Source organism: Mandrillus leucophaeus, unplaced genomic scaffold, assembly GCF_000951045.1.
Source record: "Mandrillus leucophaeus isolate KB7577 unplaced genomic scaffold, Mleu.le_1.0 Scaffold388, whole genome shotgun sequence".
Classification (NCBI taxonomy): domain Eukaryota; kingdom Metazoa; phylum Chordata; class Mammalia; order Primates; family Cercopithecidae; genus Mandrillus; species Mandrillus leucophaeus.
In genome coordinates, this window is record NW_012104120.1 from 2,095,951 (window position 1) to 2,120,480 (window position 24,530).

Sequence of the window (24,530 nt, forward strand, 5' to 3'; positions counted from 1 at the left end):
TCAGATTTCTTTAATTTTCTCCCCAAAGAACTATCTAGAAATTAAATATGTTCTTAGCTTAAATTGTGGTTTGCTTTCTATATGAATTTTGGCAGAGAGAAGACAGAAATTGTCATTGGCCCTGGGGAGGAAATTATGAGGAAATCAAGGAGAGGTAGATCTAGTTAAAGCTTTTATTACTTAGATTTCTATTTTTTTTCTTTTTTTACCCCAAGAATTCATGACACTCTTATTAACTTTAGTCACCATGTCATACAATAGACCTCTTAAACTTATTTCTCCTTTCTTGAATGTATCTCCTATGGGGAGATGTTAGTCATTTTTTTTTTTTTTAATAAGGTTCTCACTGGAGAAGAAAGCAGTTTTTTTGTTTTTTGTTTGTTTGTTTGTTTGTTTTTCGTCAAATCCACAGTTCTACAGTTTCTTTTTTCTGCTTCTCACTTCAACGGTGGGTATGGATTACCAAAAAATTTACCAGTGAGCAAAAGAGAATCATAAAAAAATAGCAAAATGAACTTTGAAAATTATAGGAAAAAGCTTTTTCTTTTGATTGAAACTGAAGTGGCAAGGTTCCCCCTGGCGCTAGCCCCATTCTGTCTGTCTGGTCCTTAGTTGTCCTGAAGGACCACGGCATGGTGCCCTTCATCAAGATCTTCCTGGACGAGGAGTGCTACCGGGAGGCCTCGCTCAGCATCTTGGAGCAGCTCTCAGCCATCAACGCCGAGGAGTACATGAGCATCATTGTGGGTGCTCTGTGCTCATCCACTCAGGGGGAGCTGCAGCTGAAACTGGATCTCCTGAAGGTGATTTCAAGTCCTCCTTTGAGATTGATTTTCCTATGAATATGGACCAAGTGATCCACATTTGCTTAGGCATTTGTATTCATGTAATTCAGTTTGCCACTGTATGTAGTAGGCAGTACCCTGTATTAGTGTCAGGTGCTGTAACAAATAAATTCCACATCCTCAGTAGCCTGGTACATTTGAAATTTCTTTCCAACATACAGTCCAGTCAAATGATTGGTGACTGTCGTTCAGGAACTACCATCACCTGGGCATCCAACTTGGGCAGCAGACAAGGGAAGAGAGACCATGGGGAAATGCACAAGGCATTTTTATTCAGGCCTAGAACTGGCACGTGTTATTTTCTGTCCGATTTTCTTTAGGAAGAACTTTGGGCAGGACTCACGTGGACGCAAGGGATGCTAGGAAATGTTTTTCCTGGCTAGGCAGCTACTTCCCACAACACTGTAAACTATGGAATTGCAGCTCAAATCAGCAATGGCCAAGTAGCTGCCTTGTTGATTCGATCAGCATTTATTGAGCATCTAACTCATTACCAGGGCTGATGAAGAGTACCTGGGACTTATAGTCAATTATGATACAACCCTTGCCCTCTGGGAGCTCATAGCCTGGTGCTAATAAGTAAGCAATAGTTACATTGCAGTGTAATGAATGCATTGGTTAGACACCGAGTGCAGGTTGCTACAGGAACACAGAAGTAGGAGAGCCCAGTGCTGCCTTACCTGGTTGAGGAAGGCTTACTGGGGAGAGAACCTGTGAGCTGTGAAAAAGAAGCAAAAGGCAGTCAGAGGTGTGGAAACAGTGGACACAAAGGGACAATTGAGGCAGGGTTATCATGTTTGGGCAACAGAGATGTAAGTGTATGTTTTTGTAATATTGTTAACATTCGTCGAGTTATCTTAAAATAGTTAAATATATATAACAAATATCATTCTTGCCATCTGTTCTGCCTTACAACTTTCACAGTTTTGTTGCTGTTCCTTTTTTTACATTGCTTTTGTCTTTGAGTTTATGACTTTTAAAAGGATTGCTTGAGTGATCCTCCCACCTCAGCCTCCCAGCTAACTAGAACTAAAGGCATGTGCTATCACACTTGGCTAATTTTTGTATTCTTTGTACAGAGGGGGTCTTGTTATGTTATCTAGTCTGGTCTTCAACTTCTGACCTCAAGCAGTTCTCTCACCTCAGCCTCCCAAAGTGTTAGGATCGTAGGTGTGGGCCACTATGCCTGGCCAACATGCCCATATTTCATTAACATGACATATGTGATTGTTGGTGAATTTTTTAAAAAGTGAAGTTGCTCTGATTTCCAAAATTAGGTCAATCATCAATCTAACTTACTTAAGCCTATCTCTATGCAAAACCTTTCTAACATTTAAAGAACGGTGTTTGGTTCATCATACTTAATTTTTCTGCGCATTCGATGTTAGACATTGATGTGAGTTGTTCCAGTTATTATGTGGCCTAAGCCAGCAGTGATTGGTGTGGCCAAAGCATTGCGTGGTCCATCCAAAACTGGTATCATGACCATAATCATCATGCTTCACAGATGACAAGAGCCCAGACAGTGATTTAATTGCAGGGCCATAGAATCAGTGAAAGTGATTTGTACGAAACAAAAAAAGGGAAGTTAAATATCTTTTGAAAGACACTTGAATCCCATGATTACTTGAGGTAAGGAGATTGAGAGGGATGGGTGAAGCAGAGAGTAGGGTAAGGGAGAGATATATCAAAAATAAAGAAAATACGGGAGCTAGGAATTACCTCAGATTCATGTGGTCCAATCTCTTAATGTTAAAGGCAGAGAGACATCCAGAGAGCTTCATTGACTAAATTAATATTGCACAACTGCTAAATGGTGAAGTTGAGTTTGAATCTAAGGCGAGCAACTGAAAACTGATAGATCATTCCACTTCACTGTGCTGTTTGGTACATTTTCCTTCATATGTCCATGTTCAGCTTGACTGGCATGTTCTGATAGGATAGGAACAGGGAAGCCATGTCTTAACCAGTCATATTGTGGTTTCCTATTGGGTGAATAATTGTTTCTGACAGTGCTGTATCAAAAGCCAAACAGATCCACAGAGAGGAAAGTTTTGCTTTTACTTTGCTTGGAAGGTAAAAGTATTTTTCTGTCCAATGTAGAAAAGAGTGATCTGCTTTGCTCATAGAAAGTTCCTTTTGTTCACTCTGCAGCCCAGAGTCATCGTATTAGAGTGTCAGTCCTTGGGCAATAGGACTAAATTTCTAGAATTAGTAATGTAAAGTCATTATGGTGTTTTACAGATTCAATATCATTTCAGAATCAGTTTTCAAGAGAGCACATAAGGGAAGAACACTGGTGAGCTTATTTAACGAAATCATAGCCTGCACTCAATGTGCTGTCTTCTCCCTGGGTGCCAAGTCACTGCTGGGCAGTTGGAGGCCCCAGGAGCTGGCATTGTTTTCCAAGGGCTAGGGCTGTTACACTGCTGCTCTAGGGGGCAGTTGGGAGGACTCGTGCCTCTTCCAGACTCGCCCACCACTGAGTCACATGAGCAAGTGGTGAAGGCTTGCTGGAATCAGATGTGAGATCTACATTTGTTTCTAAATCATCATGGGAATCCCCTGAAACTTTGGAACGAAGATGTTAAGTGAATTGTTTCTCACTGGATCTCTCTCTTTAGAAGGTAAGAGCCAACTCTGCCCATAGGGACTGTTTCTACAAAGTGTGTCTGAGTAGGATGAGAGGGTGCCCCTTCTTGTAAAGGTTTCCCATCTCCAACGTGCATTCACAGCATGCCATCACTCTGCATCCCTTCCCTGTGGCCTGTGTGCCAGCCACTCTGGAGAAGCAACTTCGGGCAGTTACTTCAAATACCAGTGGCGCTTCCATACCAACACTGAAGCACATGTGACTTCACCACCTAATTCTGGCAAATGATAACTGAGTTAAAGAATAATGTAAGCAAATGAATTTCCTCTCCTTGGCCGGTGGGAATGTGATTGGGTTATGCACAAATTCAGATTGATTTGCTAATATACATTTAGCTGTTCAACTCTGAGCTTAATTGCATTACCTCACCGGTCTTCCAGCATGACACATGGAAAATTATGAGGAATAACAAATAATAGAATGTGAAGTAAATCCTGTTAGTCCTAACATAGTTAGCGCTTTGCAGCAGACATCCATTTTATAGATTCAAGCTGGAGGAATACTAACTCAGAGACGATGACATGGTAACTGAGTTAGGATGAGAAAATGTGCTTAACGCTGACCTTTCTTGAAATGTGTCAACCCCAGCCTGATTACTTTGACTTCAACTGATTAAATTTACTCCCTTCTGCAGACTGGAAACCCTATGTGATGCATTATCATGCAAAGTTGAATGACAGTAATGGAGACCCTCCTCCTAGACTCCCCATTCCTGACAAATCATTTCCCGAAGTAGCGAAGTATTTATTTTCCTTTATGATAGAAATGTTTCTCTTTAGTTGCTATGAAATTAAACCTTTGTAATTGGATTTTGGACTCTTTACTTTATGACTCTGCAAATATGAAATTAACCCCATCCCAAGAAATAATAGCGGGGTCTAAGTTCTAATGAGATTACCCCCATTTTAGATAATGACTCTGAATTTAATAAATCAAACAAAGCAACAATTAAGGACAGCCATTCCTTCCTCCTCTCCCTCCCAAGAGGAGGAAAAGAAAATAACCATCTAGGAATTATAGGTGACAAACCCGCTGAGAGACACAGATCATAATGAGGGCGATTATTGGGTTGCTTTGCTTTTTAAAATATCTGCTTCAACACTCTTTGAGTGATGGAGTTCTTTTGAGCAATATTTGGCATCAAATTGGACAATTAAATTGGGAGGGAGTTCCTTGGGGGGAAGAGGGGTTTATAGTGATCACCAGCACTCAGGCAATTGTCTGTAATCTGATCAGTTTTGTTTTTTAATGATTCTCCCTTCCCGATATTTGTTTTGTCATGTGTTATGTGACAAACAGAAGCGCTTATTCATTCCACTTGCCTTAAACAAAGCTCCTAGAGGTCTTAGAGCCATTGAAAGCACTCACATAAATTTAATCTGTTTAACATTGTAGAGCTTAAGATTTCCTGATGTCTTTGTGACTGACTGACTTTTCATGGCATGTGTCACGTGACCAGGCATAGGTCAGGTTCAGACTCGTGCTGTACCACATTGCAGTGAACAGCCTTTGGTATGGTTTATCAGTTAGAAAGGAGGGACTGAAACCACACACACATGTCGAGGTTGGAGTGAGTTTCCAACTCAGCCATAAAAATAACACTTTATTGGGAGTGAGTTGCTCACACAAGGCAGGCACAGATGCAGCGTAGCTGCCTTAGCCTTTCCTGGCCCCAGAGCCTCCCGGGTGGGGCAGGGACAGGCAGCTGCTATGACTCTGTCTATACAGGGAAAGGCCTTGCCCAGCCTAAGCCATGAGCTTTCACAAACGCACAGTCAGTATCACCATCCTGGAGGAACCCACTCCAACAATCCGCATGCTTTGCTTTGAGGGTGCATCTACAAATGTTCAACTTTCCTGGGTTTTCAGCCAAATTCAGAAAGAATTAGGCCACATCCTCACTCGGGAGGACAAAGCAGTATCATTGCCCCTGTCCTTCAGGTGGCCTGGGAAGTTAATTTCCCTGAAGTCTTTCCCATGATTCAGACTTGACCGTCCCCTTTAGTGGGTGGCCCTGATGCTGGGTTTCTTTCAAAGAGCAAAATGACAGTTCATTTCCCTGCAGTGTCCCTCTGAGATGTGGTGGGGTATCATTGATCTAACCACTGTAAGTAGTGCATTTTCTATAACGGGGAAAAGATCAATTGACCTGTATCGGTATGGATGAATCTTTCTACCTTGCTTTATGTTATTTGTCCATTTTGAATATAATTATGGACTTTGGTCTTTCATAGATTCTCCTAGTAACTGCAATCTGTTTTGTTTTTTAAATTTCTGGAAATGTCATAGATGGGGCCCTGGAAACCCTTTACGCAGATCCTTGGCTGCTGCTTTTCTTCATCTTTGAAAGAATCCTCACGTGTGCACTAAGAGAGTTCAGGCTCCTCTTGTGTTCTCTGACCCGGAATGTGAGACTGACTACTCGCCCAGCAGCTCAGGTTTCCTGTAGTGGAATATAACATTAGAGAACAAAATCCAAGTGGTCGAAACACATTCTACTGTTTCAAATAAACACCACTGTTAGGTTAGGGTGCCAGCAGTTAAGAGATGCAGCAGGATACTCAGGAAACTGAGGCAGGAGAATCACTTGAACTGGGGAGGCATTGAGCCGCGATCTCGCCACTGCACTCCAGCCTGGGCAACAGAGCAAGACTCCATCTCAAAAAAACAAAAAACAAAACAAAACAAAAAAGATGGAGCTCCCAAAGTGCATGACTTCATGTTTGATAGTGACCTATAACTTTACTAAGTTTCTATTAACTAAAACGAATTTAAATATCTAGTCCCTTCCCACCTGTTTTTCTGAGCTCCCAGTTTTCTCTTTTTCACTAACTTCCATGTGTCATATTACAGACTGTCACCTAAACCAGGCATTTAAGTCACAGCATCACCTCTCCCCCAAATAGGGAGTTTCTCTTCTATTTTTTCTCTTTGAACCTTGTCTGAGGCCTCCTGAAACTGATGCCAAACTGTACCTTCTCAGACAATCCCCTTGCCTGTCACACCAGAGCATTAAATATCTGAAAAGATAAAATAATTCACACCTCTCTCCGCAGTTTACTAACGAACCCTCAAGGTTGTCCGCTCTCTAGGAAACACACCAAATGCCTGAATTTTAGATGGAGTCCAGTGCAATTTATCTGATCAATAAATATGTACCAAAAATAACAGGCTTTTAATACTTATTTAAAATCTTCCATGTGTTTTTCACATTTCGATGAAGCACAGTATGAGAACTGCTTAAATGTAGCCCCCACCTCCCTCTCTCCCTTCCTCCTTCCTTCCTTCCAATAGCACGTATTGATTACCTAGAGTATATACCATGCACTGGGCTCAAGTAAGTAAGTGCTCAAGAAAGGTTTGATTTTAGAAGGAAATAAAAGTTTGGCTGGCCAGTAAAACTCACAGTGATCTGGAGGGTGGTGGATTCCATGATGTATCCTATCAGTGACCTAATTGCTTTCTGCACAGTTGGCCTATGCTATGTGTTATACCTATGCATTTCATTCGATTGCAGGTTTCTCTTGTCTTTCTGACACACTCTTTTCACACCACATTTTAAGTTGATTCATTTTACTGTTTCCCCTCATCTAATATAACAGATGAAGCCGTGCTTGCACAGAGCGGGAGATAAGGAATAACAAACTGCTTCTATAAGGATTTCATTGTGTGTCTCCTGTACAGTATAAGAGATGGTTCATCCCACTCATTTAGCAAATTGTCATTAAGTGTGTGCTGTGTTCCACAGTAGTAAGGAAGCCAGATATGGTTCCCATCTCGTGGAGCTTCAGTCTGGTGGAGAGCTGAGATGATTTTCAAGTAGCTGCAGTAGAGTAAGACGAGAATTTTGATCAGGGAATGAGATGGGGATGTGTGAGCACTCGATCTGGGATGAGTATGAACTACAGGACAGAAGCTTTCTGGAAGGATATGCATTCAAGTCAAAATACAGGACAGTTAACCCTATAGATTAGTGTAGTAGGCACACATGGAAAACCTGAACCGTAAGAGGAACAATATGGAGATCCCAATGTTTCAGAATCATCCTTCCTGTAGCTTGTTGGTCTGAAGGCGTTGAGGGAAGAGCTAGTGGGATGCTCTGGCAGGCATGTGTGTGGGCTCAGGGTTAATCTACCTCCTGGAGTGTACTCATTTTGATTTGCTTGGTGTTTCAGTCTCTGCTCCGGATCCTGGAGACCCCCAAGGGCCGTGCTGCCTTCAGAGTCTCCAGCGGGTTCAACGGGCTGCTCTCTCTGCTCTCTGACCTGGAAGGCTCCCTCCAGGAGCCCCCGCTGCAGGCATGGGGAGTAGTGTCCCCCAGACAGACCCTGGAGCTGGTTTTGTACACTCTTTGTGCTGTGTCCGCAGCGCTGCACTGGGACCCTGTCAACGACGACTTCTTCAGGAGGAATGGGCTCTTTGAGAAGCTGGCTGAGGACCTCTGCCTGCTGGGCTGTTTTGGAGCCCTGGAGGAAGAGAGCGCCCTGCTGCGCTCTTGGGCGGACACAAAGGCCAGGCCATTTGCAGATTTGCTGGGCACTGCCTTTTCCTCCAGTGGCTCACTCCCACCCCGGATACAGAGCTGCCTCCAGATCCTTGGCTTTCTGGACAGCATGGCCAGCGGCACCCTCCACTTGCGTGGGGACCTGAAGGAGTCCCTGAGGGCCAAGCAGGGGCCGGTTGTGGACGCTCAGAAGGGAGAAGCTGGCAGTGACCCCCAACGCAACTTCAAGCAGTGGCCAGACCTGGAGGAGAGGTAGCTTCTTCTGCCAGTGTGTCATCAGTGCGTCTCTGTCTCCCATTCTCACTCTAATGTCTTGTGCATGTGTAGTCGGTAGGAAGGCTCAGCTACAGAATGGGTGTGCAGAAATGTCATGTGACCTCCACTTCCTCAAATCAAGTTATCTCTGACTCTACACTCTTCTACCTTGGGAGCTGACAGAAAATTCAATCTGAGTCAGTACTGGGTTGGAGGATGCTGTCAAGTCACATAAGAACCAGGGAGGGCAGGACTCTGCTGATATACTCACCTTCTCCTTTGGGATCTTTACTGTCCTAGGGAGCCCTGGTGCCTGGGCCTGGCATCCCTGGGTGTGCCAGGCAGCCTTGGTCTTCTCAGGTTTTATCTCCTCCCCAGGGCGCTGCCAGGGGTGGGGTGAGATCCTTTGATCTACAGGACACAAACCACAGTGTCCACCCCAATTATGGAACTCTTTCTGTTCTTTCTTGCTGCTTCTACACCCCCTAACAAAGACAATTGCTCTCCTTACTTCCTCAGGCCAAACACCTCAATGGGTTCAGACTTTAGTAAACAACTTTTTCCTCTCATGTCTGTAACAGAGAATTCCACTAAAGCAAGAGAGCACAAAGAACCATCCCTACCCACCCCTCTTGGGGTGGGAAGGAAAATGAAAGAACACAACAGCAACAGTTGGTATCTTTTTCCATTCCTCTAAAGCATAAATGACAGAACACCCATTACTACTGCAGTAAGGTATCCTTCTGAAAGACACTGCATTTTTATCCAGAGTGCCCCATTTGCCAGACTTCAGTGTTGGGGATAGTAGAGAAGGATGCATGTTAAATCTCCACACACTGAGATAATTATGATTTTGGGGGGTTAATCTCGCTAATTAACTGGTTTCCTAATCTTGCATTCCTGCACAAACCAACTCATTCATAATCTGTGTATTGCTGAATTTCATGTACTAATGTTTAAAAAGGATTTTTGCACTGATGTTCAGGAGTTTGGCCTTTCATACTCCTTTCCTGGCTATTTTTCTTGTCAAATTTATGCTAGCATCATAGCATGAGTTGGACAGTGCTTCTCTTCTATGCTATGGAAGAGTTTATGTAGGGATTATTTCCGTTCCCTAGCTAATGTGACAGAACTTGCCACTAAATCCTGTGAGCCCGGTTTTTTCTTGTGAGAAAATTTATTCTCATGAGAATGCACTTCTATTTGTTCTTGGATTATTCTTGGTTTGTTATTTTGCAAGCTGATTTTCCCATTTCATCCAAGTTTCCATTTGTGGGCATCCAGCTGCTCACGAAGGCTCCCTCATGCTCTTCTGAGCAGCCCTTGTGAGTTCTGTGACTCATTTCTAACACTATTTACCTGCATCTTCCTTCCTTTTTCTGCTTCAGCACTATTCACAGATGTTTATTTTTCAGTGTGTCCTATGAACCAACTTTCGACTTTTCCTGTTTCTGCTACTTTTTTTTTGGTTATCATTTCCTTCTACCTTTGGGCTTATTCTGGTGTTCTTTTGCTTAACTTGGATGTCTGTTTCCTTTTTCTTTTACATATACATTTTTCTGTAATTCGTAAGTTTTATTTTCAGTTTCATTTAGTATGAAATATTTTTCTAATTTCCCTTATAAATTATAGTTGACTCCTAAGTGTTTGAATTTTGAATTTCCATTGTTATAGTGTTTCCGGTCATCTTTGCTATTTACTTCTCACTCTATCAAGGTGACCGTCTGGGTTCTTATCCTTCAAAATTAGTTGAGGTTGACTTCATGGCCCTCAATGTAGTCCCTTCTCATAAATATTCTACATGTGCTTGGAAATAATGCATATTCTCAGAGTGTTAGATTTGATGTTCTATTTATGTCCCTTGGATCGAATTTGTCAATTGTTTCATTCAAATATCCTTTATCATTAATTTTAAAAGTCGGCTTGAAATATCAGTTTTTTGTTTTTGGAATAAACAGGCTTTATTGGGCTCATGGGTCTTGAGGGCCTCTCCACGTTCTTTTCGGCCTGTTTCTACAGTCTCATGAGCTATTTCTTCTTCTGGTAGTGGGTCTCGGCCTTCTCTTTCTTCTTCTCCTCCAGGGTAGCTGTCACTGCCTGGTACTTCCAGCCAGCCTCTTGAGCCAGGCGCCCCACGTAGGCAGACTCTCTCACTGGCTTCAGATGCACGGCCTTGCGTGCAGCAGGAACCCCCATCTGGTTTTCCTGTTGTAGGGCGGTGGGATTCCATCGAACACCTCGGGGTCCAGGGCAGCCTGGCTTCCCTGGGTCTTGCGGGCAGCGGGCCCTACACTGTCTGCTAGAAGAAGCTGCTGGGGGCCAGGAAATAATGGGCCCCTCGTCAGAGTTGGTGTTCATCCGCCTGCGGAAGAAGGCCGGCTACTTCAGCTTATTTCTGTAGAAATTGTCAGAAATGTTGACGCCGTCGCAGCGCACCACCACCTTCCAGCCTAGCAGTACCTGCTTCGCCACAACGGCCGCCAGGTGGCCCAGGAGGTGGCCTCGACCTCCATCACCGGGACCTGCCCCTCCGCCACCTGCAGCAGCGGCCTGGGAAATGGAGTATAAGTTCTTGAGAACGATGCATTCAAAATCTCTTGTGATAAAGTGGATGTGTCAATTTCTGTTGAATTTTCCCTTACATATATTTGAGGTTATAAGAATCATACCTATTTAGAATTTTTATATTCTTATGGAGTCTAAATTTTTATCATTATATGGTGACCTTTTTATCCCTAGTAGTACATTTTGCCTTAATAATAATAGGACTATTATTATTATCAGGTTTCTTTTGGTTAGTTTGTTCCTGAGCTTTTTCTTCATCCTTTGGTTTTAACCTTTCTGTATACTGTCCTTACATTTTTAGGTGTTTTTCTTGTAAACAACAAGGAACCATTTTTGTTGGTTTTACTTTGTTTTTCAATCTAGTGTGGTATTGTCATTTAACTGGAGAATGTCATTTGTTTACACTTTCATAATTATTAATATATTTGGAATGATTTTTACTTAGCTTTTTACATTTACTCCACTTTTAAAAAACATTTTTGGTCTTATTTTTGAATTGTTTGATTTTTAAAAATTGTGTTTCCTACCTACTAGTATGAAATTTAAACTCTCTATGATTAATTTTAAAGTAGTTACCCTAGAGTGATTTAACAGGCATACTCATGTTTTTAGTTAAATAGTATCTTTATCCATCCAATTAAGACATCAAGACCTTAAAACTCTTAAATATTTTTGCCCTTTTCTAACTTATACATTACTATTAGCTAATATTTTAAATTTGTCTCCTGTTAGTAAATCCATCAGATATGACAGTTGTTGTTGTTTTATAAAATATTCTTTGGATTTACTTACATGCTTTCAATGTCTGTGCTCACTATTCTTTCTTGCATCTCTGTTCTTCCATCTGGGATTCTTTTTTATCTACTCTAGTACATCCATTAAACTTTCCTGTAGTGTGGGTCTATTTGTGATAAACTCCCTTGGATTTTATTTGTGTGAAAATATATTTTCTCCCTAATTGCTGAAAGATAGTTTTGCTGGGTATACATTTATTTGTTGACAGTTATCTTCTCACAGTAAATGGAAGGTCTCCCCAGCTATTGCCTTCCATTGTTGCCCTTTAAAAATCGTTTTTATTTCTCTTCCTTTGAAGGTAATTTGTCATTTTTCTCTGGTGACTTTTAAGATCACCATTCTCATTCTGTTGCTTTACTGTCATATATCTCAATGTACATTATCTTAAACATTCATTTTGCTTCATATTCATTGGGCTTCCTGAATCCCAACTGATGTCTTTTATAAAATATGAATTTTAAAATTATGACCTCTTCTCCATCCCTTTTCCTATTATGCCTTTTTGGAACTAACACAATTAGATGTATGCTTTACTTTTTCATTCTATCCTCCATGTCTCTTAATCTTTCTTTTACATTTTCCATCTGTTTGTCTCTCTGTGCTCTGTTCCAAGCAGTTTCTTTTGATCTTTCTTAAACCCACTGAATCTCCTACTAGATGTGTCTAATCTGATATATAATCTAGCCATTTAGGTTTTCTTTTTAAAATTTCGATGACAGTATTTTATATTTCTAGATATACTGTTTGGTTGTTTTTCAAATTAACTTGATTTAATAGCCCTTTTGCTTGTTCATATCTGTCTGTCATTTTTATTTCTTCAAACATAGGAATCATAATTATTTCTTCTTGTGTTTTTTGAGAGTCTGTTGTTTCTGTGATAATCATGGAAGGTTCCTTTTGTGATGTCTAATTTTTTATTGTGAATCTTGCTCCAAGGTTTTCCTTTTCTTGGATTCCATGAAAACCATCCTCATTCTGGCCATCCTGCCTTTCTGTAGATATGGGAATGCCTCCATGGGGTCTTAGCTGCACTTTCCAAGCCAGGCCTTGACCAGATTCCCAGGTCCTGATTTTCTTGCTTGTCTTGGGAAGAATTCCTTCTCTGGGTTCCCTGTTCTGTATATTTCAGGGGCAATCCCTGAGGAGACCTTTTTCTTGGGCACCCTGATAGCATACAGGTTAACTTAGGATCTTGGTATGGAAACTTGTTCGACTTATTCTACCAACTCTCAGGGGCAGGGGAATATTTGTCAGTACCAAAGGACATTTAGTAAGTGATATCAGGTGAAAAAAGGCAATAGTAATTAGTTGAATGTCTCTGGAGGCTGAGCACTAAATATCTATTTATTTTTATTTCCCTCCCAAACTTTGGAATTTTATCAATAAGGAAACAAAGGCTGAAAAAGGATAAAAAACATGGCCAAAGGTCACACATTTAGTAATTAATAAAGCTAGAATTTGAACCCAGGGCTACCTCCAAAGCCTGCATACATTTGTTTGTGTGTGCCTGTATGTGTACACACGTGTGTGTGTTCTTCCTGTTTTTTTCCTGATACTCCCACAATAATAGTGATAGTTTTCCAAATGTCAGACACGACAACTTGCAGTTTGAAGATCGGGTTCTAACCTATGGGCTGCATCAGTCCTGATGTTTTAGAGGTGAGTCTAAATGTCATCCTGGTTTTGTAATGAGTAATTTTTACATTTATAAGAGCCATGTTTCATAAATAGAGCATTTTTTTCCTCCCTAAAAGAGATACATGGCCCTTGGTCTTCCTTAATGGTTAGAGAATAGGAAGTGAAAGTCTACTCCCTCCAGGGAGTCTGCAGAGTAAAGGGCATGGCAGTGGGCTGGGAATCAAAGACAGGATGCTCATCTCCACCCCACCACACCTGTGTGTCCTTGGGCAGGTGGCTTCCCTTAGCTCTGCCTTCTGCAAAGTAGGTTCCCAGTCTCCAGGGAGGAGAGAAAGAGGCCATGGGCCTTGGAGTCAGGCCGGCTTGTTCTATGCCTTGGTGGCTGTGTTCTTTGGCCTTGCTACTTTATTTCTCTAATCTTCCATCTCCTGATTTGAAGGCAGACATAATAATAGTATCTATATTGAGGGATGCTGTGAGGCAAGGATTGCAGGTGGTAATGGTGGTAGTTAGAGTGATCACAGCTGCTTCCTAAGTACGTGTGTGCCGGACACCATGCTCAGCTTTTTACGATGGACTGTTCTTCAATTCATTTAGTCTTTATGATAACTACAATTTAAGGAACATTTTTAATAACACAGAGGTGACATGTTATGTAATTCCCAAAATATATCTATGGTGCCCAAAATACATCATATGTCTCTGTGAAACATACACCATACCAAACAAACACCCCCACACCAAACACACTATATACACATCACACACAAATATACATACACCACATGTACACAGAACACACATACACCACACTGAACATACACCTTACACATACTGGCATATCACACACACCCACACACCACACCGCACAGCACCTAGCACGCACACATGAATACACACCACACATACCATCTATATACACTACATACAGACACCACACAGCACACACAAAAACCACACATATATACATACCACATATCCACACTACATACACACACCATAGAATGGAGTGCTTACCCCTCAGCAGCACATCATCCACAGTGCAGGTCTGGAGGTGAAAGTGGAGTGGAAGCAGGGTCAGACTGTGGTGCGCCTTGCATAAATCCTATACGAGACCATTTCACTTTTACCCTATAGGTAATGTGGAGCAAGGGTGGTCTCTGTGCAGGGCTGTGGCATCATGGAGTTATGGGTTGTGAGGACTGCTCTACAATTGGGTCACGTATAGCTCTGAGAAAAGCCCCCTCCAAAGCAGGGCATCTCTGCTCCTTCTTGCTTCTACCTTAGCATATGCCTTCTCCCAGCCCCTGCTAGTCCTCGTGGGTTGACATTTATTCCTTATGTCAGCCGAAGGAGCAACCCCAGTCACCTTTACCTTGAGCTTAAGTTGTGGCTATAACTTATAGCCCTAAGGAGACGTCATTTCAACAGGAATGCGGTATGCTCCAGGCAATGGTTAAGGTTTCAGGGGGCACTCTGCAGGCCAGAGCCCTAAACACTCACTCCTCTGGCTCTGCTGCTGGGCGTCCTGCAGCTTCATCCTAATCCTAATCTTTCCTGTTGAAACAATGTATGAGTTGTATCTGTCACTTAAGTTTGTTAGAGGTAATTGTTGTGAGTTTGATGGTTGAACCAGACCATTGAGGAAGGGTGGGGGACAGTGTAGTTCCTGAGCAGTTCACATGAAGGCCACACTAGCCTTTGGAAGGCACAGTTGTGACCCTGTTATTCCCACTTGGAAGCCTCCAGTGCTTCTCCATGGTTACCAGGAGGGAGTCAGACATTGGGAGTGTGGAGCACACAGTCCCGGGGATTCTACCTGCCCATGGCATCACTCACCTAGCACCTTGCAACCATGTTTCAGACTCAGATTTTGTATATGCCCTTTACTCAACCTGGGATGCCTTTCCTGTCTTCACTCTGCCTGGACAGTTGCTTCTTACGCTTTTGTCTCGGTTTAGATGTCACTTCTTCCAAGAAGCCTCCCCCGGCTGCCCCATCCCATCCTGTGGGCCAAATCAGATCCCACTGCCTCATATCTTCTCAGCACCATCAGCACTGATCACAGTGCAAATCAATGATTAATTGTGTAACCTTCCTTGGTTACTTTTTTCTTTGGTGCATGTTTGCACACTTGAGCATATCTGAAACCAGGATATGCATTAAAATGGATGCCAAGGACATCAGCCACTTAAGTTGTCTCTTCCCCATCTGCTAATAAAGCCACTGTACATCTATCGATTTTTGGCTTCTTACCACTGTGGAGATAAGATGGTGTTCACATTTCTTTCTTCTGCTTCAATGGTGAGGCCCATGTGAGCATGGACTGGGTCTGCAGCTCCTGGTCTGCATCAGGGACCCCCATGAACGGTCACTGAGTCGAATATGGGCATGAATGAATTGAGAAGATGGGCAGGACAAGAGGAAAGGCAAGGAGGGTTGGCAAGGCAGATAGTCTTGGGTTCTCGTGCCTGGTGTCCTGAAGAAACCTGATGTGCAGTGGTCTTGCAACTGCTTCAGATATGGCTGCTCCTGCCTGCTCCTCTTCTGGGCTCCCACTATTAGAGACATGAATGGAGCATTATGCTTGTATGGTGGGTGCCCTGGCAAGGGCAGCCCCAGAAATTGAAAGGACATAGAGAAGTGCACCTAATCAGGTCTGGGGAGGAGGTCAGCGAGGTTTTCCTGGATGAGGAGACCACTGAGCTAAACATTTAAAGATGAGAGTTATCTGGTCTGAGATGGGTTGAGGAGGCATAAAGTTGAGACGCAAAATCAGCTGTCTGGAATAAGGTTTGTTCCTTCCTTCTGTAGGCATTGCTCGGACTTCAAGCTCTAGTAGGGCTTTAAGCTATAGGGATGGATGGGCAGAGATGATGGCCGGAAAGGAGAGGAGCAAAGGAGCTGTCAGTCCCTCCTTCCAGCGATGGCAGTAGCTTGAACAGGAGAACATTTTGAGAACTATTTAGGACATAACTTTGCCTGGCCTTGGTAATCGATTTGATGAGAGTGTGAGAGAGACTGGTTGGTGCCAGCCCCTGAGAGAGAAGCCCTGGAGGTTTGGAAGAGGATGGTGGCTGTCTGGAGTAATCAGCATGGACTGTGCAAATGAGACCACTTTGCTTTTAGTTTTCTAATGCATCCCTCAAGTATCCACAGGCCTTAGTAACAGGAGATAGGTATTAATCTTGCCCCCTGAAGTTTGATAGAGTCCATATAGGGGACAGTCTGTCTGACTTTCATATCTAAGCAGGACAAATACCAGGATTGGAGCAGTCATCCTCTCTGACGTGCAGCTGCTGTGGGTGGCAGGATTTTATAGCCAAGCTCAGGGGCTGTGTGACATGATGAAGCTTCACTGGTTCACATCCTGCAAAGGCCCCTAGGCTTCTTCAAATGAGATGCAAAATTTGGCCAAGCATGCCTCACACATCCACTGGCTCCCAAAGATACAGGTGCTTTGGGATTCGTACTTTTGATTACAACTTTCTGTTGTACCCACAGGTCCCTTGTGAGATACAAGCCATCTGGGAACACCAGGTCAGGTGGGGGATCAGTGTCTGCCATCCTTGGGATTCAGAACCTTGTCTCCATTCCTGCTCTGTCAATCCCTACCATACAGCAATGCTTCTCATAGTGTGGCCTGTAGACCACCTGCATCAGAATCCGTTGTAGAGTTGCACAAAAATACAGTTGTGTAAACTAGATTTCCTGAATCACAAATCCCTGGGGTTGAAATTTATGGTTCTGTTTTTGAAAAGGTTCTCTTGTTATGTGTAAGCACATTAAAGTTTGAGAACTACTCCAGGTGCTAGACATCTTTTTCTTGAAAAAATAGTTAAAAAAAAAATCTTAGCTTTTTTCACCAAGGTGAGATTCACAGAACATAAAATTAATAATCTTAAAGCAAACAATTCCATAGAATTTAATGCATTCACAGTGTTGTGCAAAGAACACCTCTGTCTAATTCAAAACATTTTTATCACCCCAAAAGGAAAAGCTATACTCATTCTCATTCTTTTCCCCAATCCCTGGGCTACTACCAATCTGCTTTGGGGATTAACCCATTCTGGATAAATCATGTATAAATGGAATCATATAATTGGTTTCCTTTGACGTTTGACTTCTTTCAGGTAGCTTAATATTTTTGAGGTTCACTTACATTGTAACTTATATCAGTACTTCTTTCCTTTTTGTGATAAAATAATATTCCATCATATGGGTACACACCATAATTTGTTTATCCATTCATTTGTTGATGAACATTTGGGTTATTTCCTTTGGTTCTTGTAAATAGTGTTGCTATGAACATTCATGTTCATGTATTTATTTGAGTACTTGTTTTGAATTCTTCAGATTATATGCCTAGGAGTAGAATTGTAGCTCAATTCAATAGAATTGTAGGAACTGTCAAACTGCCTATTTTCACAGCAGCTGAACCAATTTTACATACCCAACAGCAACATAAGAGGATTTCAATTTCTCCACAGGCTTGCCAATATTTATTTTCCTTTTTAAAAAATTTTTTAGACATTCTAATGGATATGGAGTGTTCTCTCATTGTGATTTTGATTTTCATTTCTCTAATGGCTAATAATGTTGATTGTTTTTATGTGCTTGTTGGCCATTTGTACATCTTTTTTGGGGAAATGTCTATTCAGGGGCTTGGCCCATTTTTTAATTGGGTTGTTTCTCTTTTTGTTGCTAAGTTGTATGAATTCTGTATATAATGTGGGTACTAGACTTTTATAAGAAATATGATTTGCAAATATTTTCTCTCATTCCATAGATTCTCCTTTCATTTTCTTAATAATGTCCTTTGATGGCCCAAAATTTTCAATTTTGATGAAGTCCAATTTATCCATTTTTTCTTCTGTTACTTGTGCTTTTGGCATTATATGTAAAAATCCATTGCCAAATCCAAGGTTATAAAAATTTACCACTGTGTTTTCTGCTAAAAATTTTGTTTTGGCTCTTATGTTTAGATCATTAATTCATTTTGAGTTAATTTTTGTATATGACAAGGGGTCAGGGTTCAGCTTCATTCTTTTGCTTATAACTGTTCAATTGCTCTGGTACCACTAGTTGAAGAGTCCCTTCTTAAATTGTCCTTGTACCCTTATTTAAAATCAAGGGGCCATAGATACATGAGTTTATTTGTGGATTCTCAATCCTATTTCATTGGTCTCTATATTTATCCTTATGTCAGTTCCACTCTGTTTTGATTATGTAGCTTTGTAGTAGGTTTTGAACTCTGGAAATGTGAGTTTTCCAACTTTATCTTTTAAAATATTGTTTTGGCTTCTTAGGGTTTCCTACAATTCCACGTGAATTTGAAGGTCAGCTGTCACCATTTGGCATGCTGCTAGCTGTGGGCTTTTCATAAATGCCCTTTGTCATGCTGAGGAAGTTACTATCTATTTCTAGTTTTTGGAGTGTTTTTATCATGAAAGAGTTTGAGATTTCGTCAAATGCTCTTTATGAGTCAAATCAAATGATCATCTGTTTTTTTGCCTTTGTCTATTAATGTGGTATATTTTGTTGATTGGTTTTCTTATGTTGAACCACTCTTGCATTTCTAGTATAAATCATACTTGGTCATGGCATATAATCCTTTTAATATGCTGTTGAATTTAGTTTGCTAGCATTTTGCTTAGGATTTTGCATGTATGTTCATAAGGGACATTGATCCCTTGGATATTGGTAGTTTTTTTTTTTGTTTTTTTGTTTTTTTGTTTTTCTGTATTGTCTTTGTGTAGCTTCAGTATCAGAGTAAAAATACAGGCTTTCTTGCTGTTCCTGGAATATGCCAGATGTACTCCTACTTCAGGGCTTTTGCAATGGCTCTTCCCTTTGCTTGAAATTCTTTTCCCATGGATGTCTGCATCCCGTCTTTCAGTTTTGCCCTTCTTAAAGAGGCCAAACCTGCCACTCAAATTAAAATTGCAGATTACTCTCCTTCTCCATATAAGCACTTTCAATTCTCCTTTCTTGGCTCTTTTTTTCTCAATAGCACTTATCATTTCTTATTCATTATGATATTGTTATATATTGATACATTATATATAATAATTATTAATTTTAATTTACTTATTTATTATGTTTATCTTTGTGTCTACACTCTTCCCCTCACACCCAGGTCATGGATTTTAGTTTGTTTAGTTTACAGATACATCCAGAGTGCCTGAATAGTGCCTGGAAAATAATAAAAGGTCAATAAGTATTTGCTCAGTTGATTTGAATAAATTACCCCCAAGCACAAGAAACACTCCTGAGTGCCTTAGCTACTCTGAGGACTAAAAACAATCTCACTTTGCATGTGAAAGCAGCAATATGGGCAAGGTGTTGGAAAATCAAATCGGATGCTGGTAATTTGGGATTAGCCTGTAGTTTATTATTATTATTTCAATTCACACAAAGTAAAAGTTTCTTTTTTTTGGCCTACAGTTCTATGGGTTTTAAGTCATGTGTAGAGTCATGACTACCACCACAATAAAGAAACAGAACAATCCCTTCACCTCGAATAGTTCCCAGCTATTGCCCCACATAGTAAAACCTTTTCTCCACCCCATCCCTGCAACCACGGATCTTTCTCTGTAGTTTGTCTTTCCAGAATACCATATATATGGAAGTATACATGTGTAATCTTTTGAGTCTGGCTTCTTTCACTCAGCATAAGACCTTTGAGATTCACTCATTTTGTGTGTATCAGTAGTTCATACATTTCTGTTGCTGAGTAGTTTTCCATTGTAGGGATGCAAATGTTTTGTCTCAGCCTATAGCTTATCTATTCATCTTTAAACAGGGTCTTTCTCAGATTAAGGTTTTAAATTTTGATGAAGTCCAAATCATCATTTGTCTCTACTTTTATGGATTGCGCTTTTATGTCATATCTAAGATCCCTTTGCCTAACTGATGGTGATGAAGATTTTCTCCTATGTTTTCTTCTAAAAGTTTTACAGGTCTGTAATCCATTTTGAGCTACTTTTTGTACAATGTGTGAAGTTTAGGTTGTGATTCATTTTTTGTTTGTTTGTTTTTGCTTATGGATGTCCAATTCTTCCAATGCCATTAATTGAAAATATTATCTTTTTTCCATTGAAATGTCTTTATAACTTTGTAAAAACTGCTTAGCCATATTTGTATAGGTCTTTGGACACTATTTGATTTCATTGACTTATGTGTCTAGCTTTTCACCAATACTGTCTTGATTACTGTGGCTTTGTAAGATATCAAATGGGAACTCTCCAAAGTTATTCTTCCTTCTCAAATTTGCTGTGGTGATTTCAATTCTATACATTTGGCTGTCCTGATAGAACCTCATTATTTTATATGTAGCTAGGTATTATTTGCTGTGGTTGAGGATTTTTGCACCTATGTTCATTAGGAATACTGACTTTTATATGTTGACTATTATTCGAGACTGTTAAATTTAATGATTAGTTCTAGAAGTTTTCTTTTTTTAATGGATTCCTTGGGATTTTCTAGGAAGACAATCTCATCGTCTGTGACTAGTGCCAGTTTTTGATACTCCTTTCCAATCCATATGTTCCATCCAATAGAAATTGAATATTACATCCAATAGAAATGGAGACATCCTTGCCTTGTTCTTAATCTTAGGGAGAAATTCTTCAGTCTTTGCTATTGAATATAACATCAGCTATGGGATTTTTGTAGATGCCCATTATTAGGTTGTAAACAATCCCTTTGAATTTACTGAGTTTTTTTTTTTTTTTTTTTGTCATGAGCAGATTTTGAATCTTTAAAATGCTTTTTATATTAAATGATACTGTCATGTGATTTTATTAATATGGATCATGTTGACTAATTTTTGAATATTGAACTTGCCTTGCATTAATGGGTAGTCCAATTGGCCATAGTATCCTCGTCGTTTTATATATATCTGGGTATTGCTGATTGTTGAGGATTTTTGCACCTATGTTCATTAGGGGTACTGACATGTAGTTTTTTTATACTGTGTTTTTCTGTTTTCAATATCAGGGTAATTCTGGCTTTATAAAATGAATTGGGAAGTGTTCCCTTCTCTTGTGTTTTTGAAAGAAGTTGTGTAGAACTGGTGTTATTTCTCTTAAATGTATGGTAGAATTTGCTGGTAAAAACACTGAGCCTCAAGTTTTCTTTGTGGAAAGGTTTTTAGCTACATATTCTGTTTTTGTAATAGCTATAAATGATTTAGGTAACTTATTTCTTCTTGTTCAGTTTGGTAATTTGTGGCTTTGAAGAAAACTATTTGAAGGAAGTTTGTGACTTTGAAGGAACAATTACTGAGAGGAGAGTGTTGAAGTCTCCAGCTATAATTGTGAATTTGGCCATTTAATCAAAGTTGTCAAATGTATGTGTACAGAGTTATTTGCAGTATTTTCTTATTATCCTTTTAATGTCTGTGGGGTCTGTAGCAGCATTTTCTCTTTCATTCCTGATATTGATTATTTGTGTCTTCTTCCATTGTTTTCTTTGTTAGCGTAACTAGTGACTTTTCAATTTTTAAAATGTTTTCAAGGAACTGGATTTTTACTTGTTGTTTTTGCTATTATTTTTTGGTTTTTAATTTAATTGATTTTTCTTTATTATTGCATTTCTTCTGCTTACTCTGGGCTTATTTTTCTCTTTTTAAAAATAGTATATTAGTGTGGAAGCTTAGATTGTTGATATGAGACCTTTTTTCTTTTGTAATGTAAGCATTTAATCCTATAAATGTCCCTCTAAGCACTGCTATGGCAGCATTCTACACATTTTTCTATGTATTCTTTTAAATTTAAGAAATTTAAAAAAATTTTTCTTGAAGCTTTCTCTTCGACCCATAAGTTATTTTAATTCCCAAGTACTTGGCGAATTTAAAGTTATCTTTCTATTATTTTCTTTAAATTAATTCTGTATGGCCAGAGAACATACTTCGTATGACTTTATATGTTTGAAATGTTTTAAAGTTTGTTTCATGATCCAAGTTTGTTGTATAGCCTATTTTGACAAATGTTCTTTGGGAAATACTTGAGAAGAATATATATTCTGTAGTTGTTGGGAGGAATCTGTCATAAATGCCAATTACACCAGTTGGTTGATGGTGCTGTTCAGTTCTATACATTTCACGATTTTCTGTCTGCTTTATTAATTACTGAGAGAAGAGTGTTGAGCTCTCTAATTATAATTGTGGATTTGGCCATTTGTCCTTTCAGATCTATGAGATTTTCTTTATGAACTGTGATGCTCTGTTGTAAAGTGCAAACACATTTTGAATCATTATGTCTCTTTTAATCATCATATCATATAATCTGTTTATTCCAAGTCATTTCCTTGCTCTAAAGTCTGTTTTCCCTGATATGAATAGAGTCACACCAGCTTTCTTTTGATTACTGTTAGCATGGTATACACTTTTCTATCCTGTTACTTTTAGCCTATCTATATCACAATATTTAATGATGGCATATAGCTTTGTTTTTATTTCTTTCCATTCTGACAATATGTGTCTATCAATTTTTAATGTGTTTGAATTATTGATGTGCTTGAATTTAGGTTCAGGATTTTATTATTTGTTTTCTATTCTTTTACTCTTTTTTTTTTGTTCCTCCACTTCTCTTTGCTTGCCTTTTTGTGGACAATTTGAATATATTTTAGTATTCAATTTGAATTTATCTACTGAATTTTTTGACTCTCCTTTTTTGTCTAGGTTTTTTTTTTTGTGCTTTCAATAGGGACTGCAGTATACTTACTTAACTTTTAACAGTCTACTTAGAATTAACATTTTACTACTTCAAATGGATTATGGAAAGCTTACCTCTATGCAGTTCCCTCTATCCTTCCCTATTTTTGTTGCGGTTGTCTTATGTATTACATCTAATACAATGTCACTTTCAAGCATCATACTTACATTTAAGAACTTAAGAGGAGAACGATAATAGTGTATTATATTTATCCAAATATTTACCATTTCTGTTGCTCTTTCTTCATCCCTGAAGTTTCCTTTCATTATTTTGTTATTATTTTCCTACCATCTGAAGAAATTTTTAAAGTATTATTCTTAGAACAAGTCTGATGGCAAGAATCTGTCTTCCTTCCTCTGGGAATGCATTTACTTTGCCTTCATTCTGGAAGCATGTGGATATGGAATTCTGTGTGTATTTTTGTAGCACTTTAAAAATGTTTCCCTGACTTATGCTTTCTTATGAGAAAATCCACAGTCATTCGAATTGTCATTCCCCTAAATGTAACGTGTTGTTTTTCTCTGGCTGCTTTCAAGATTTTTAAAATTTTCTTTTGTGTCCAGCAGTTTGATTATGTTGTGTCTGCACATAATTTTTTTGTTTATTTTATTTGGGTTTTGCTAAGCTTCTGGAATCTTTAAGGTTATGTATTTCACCAGCTTTGAAGAAAGAATCACTAAAAACTTCTCAAACATTTTTTCTTTCATACCATACTCTTTCTCTTCTCCTTGGAGGATTCTAATGACAGAAATGTTAGATCCTTTGTTACACATGACCTTGAGTCTGTCTTTATTTTTAGTAATCTTTTTCGTTTTTGTTGTTCAGATTAGGCAACTTGTGTTGCTCCATTTTCATATTCATGGACTCTCATCTCATTCTCCTGTTATTCTCAGTCAGTGAGTTTAAACAAATTTCAGTTTTTGCTTTTATTTGATTCTTTTTTATTGCTTCCATTTCTTTACGAAACTTTCTATTTTTCACTTACTTGAAAAATGTTCACTCTTACTTCTTGGAATTGGGTTAATAACTGCTTTAAGGGTTTCATCTGATAGTTCCAACGTCTGTGACATCTCAGCCTTGGCATCTGTTGGTTGTCTTTTTCCACATGAGATGTTGAGACTTCCCTGGTTCATTCTATGTTGAGCAATTTCAGGTTGTATTCTGAACATTTTGAATCTTATCTTATGAACTCTGGTCCTTGTTGTCATCTTATAGAGAATGTTAAGGAATATATATATATATATATATATATATATGTAAGGCACAGGACTAGCCCACTTAGGTTCATGTTGCAAGTTTCTGCCCACCTTCCCTGGACTCTCTGGTTCCAGTATCAGTTCAGTTTTCAAAGACTTTGCAGGGAGATTTGATGTGCCCTCACTTGCCTCATGCAGTAGCTGGTTGTGTGTGGTGTTTTACCTCCTAGTTAGGGACAGATGCACATGCACAGTCAGAACTGAGCCCAGAGGTTAATATACAACTTTGTGGTTACACTTTCCTCAGCTTCCTCTTCTTCATCCTCTTCTTAACACTTGCTCATTCTCAGGGGGTCCCTT

General features: G+C 39.7%; 1 protein-coding gene across 1 annotated transcript in view; it reads left to right on the forward strand.

Annotated features, from left to right (window-relative positions):
- WDFY4 (WDFY family member 4) overlaps positions 1–24,530 on the forward strand; it is a 295,291-nt gene that overhangs the window by 50,042 nt on the left and 220,719 nt on the right. Inside the window, exons 11-12 of the mRNA XM_011990946.1 lie at positions 613–803; positions 7,674–8,254. Of these exons, the coding sequence (XP_011846336.1) occupies positions 613–803; positions 7,674–8,254 (772 nt within the window). The remainder of the gene's footprint in view (positions 1–612; positions 804–7,673; positions 8,255–24,530) is intronic.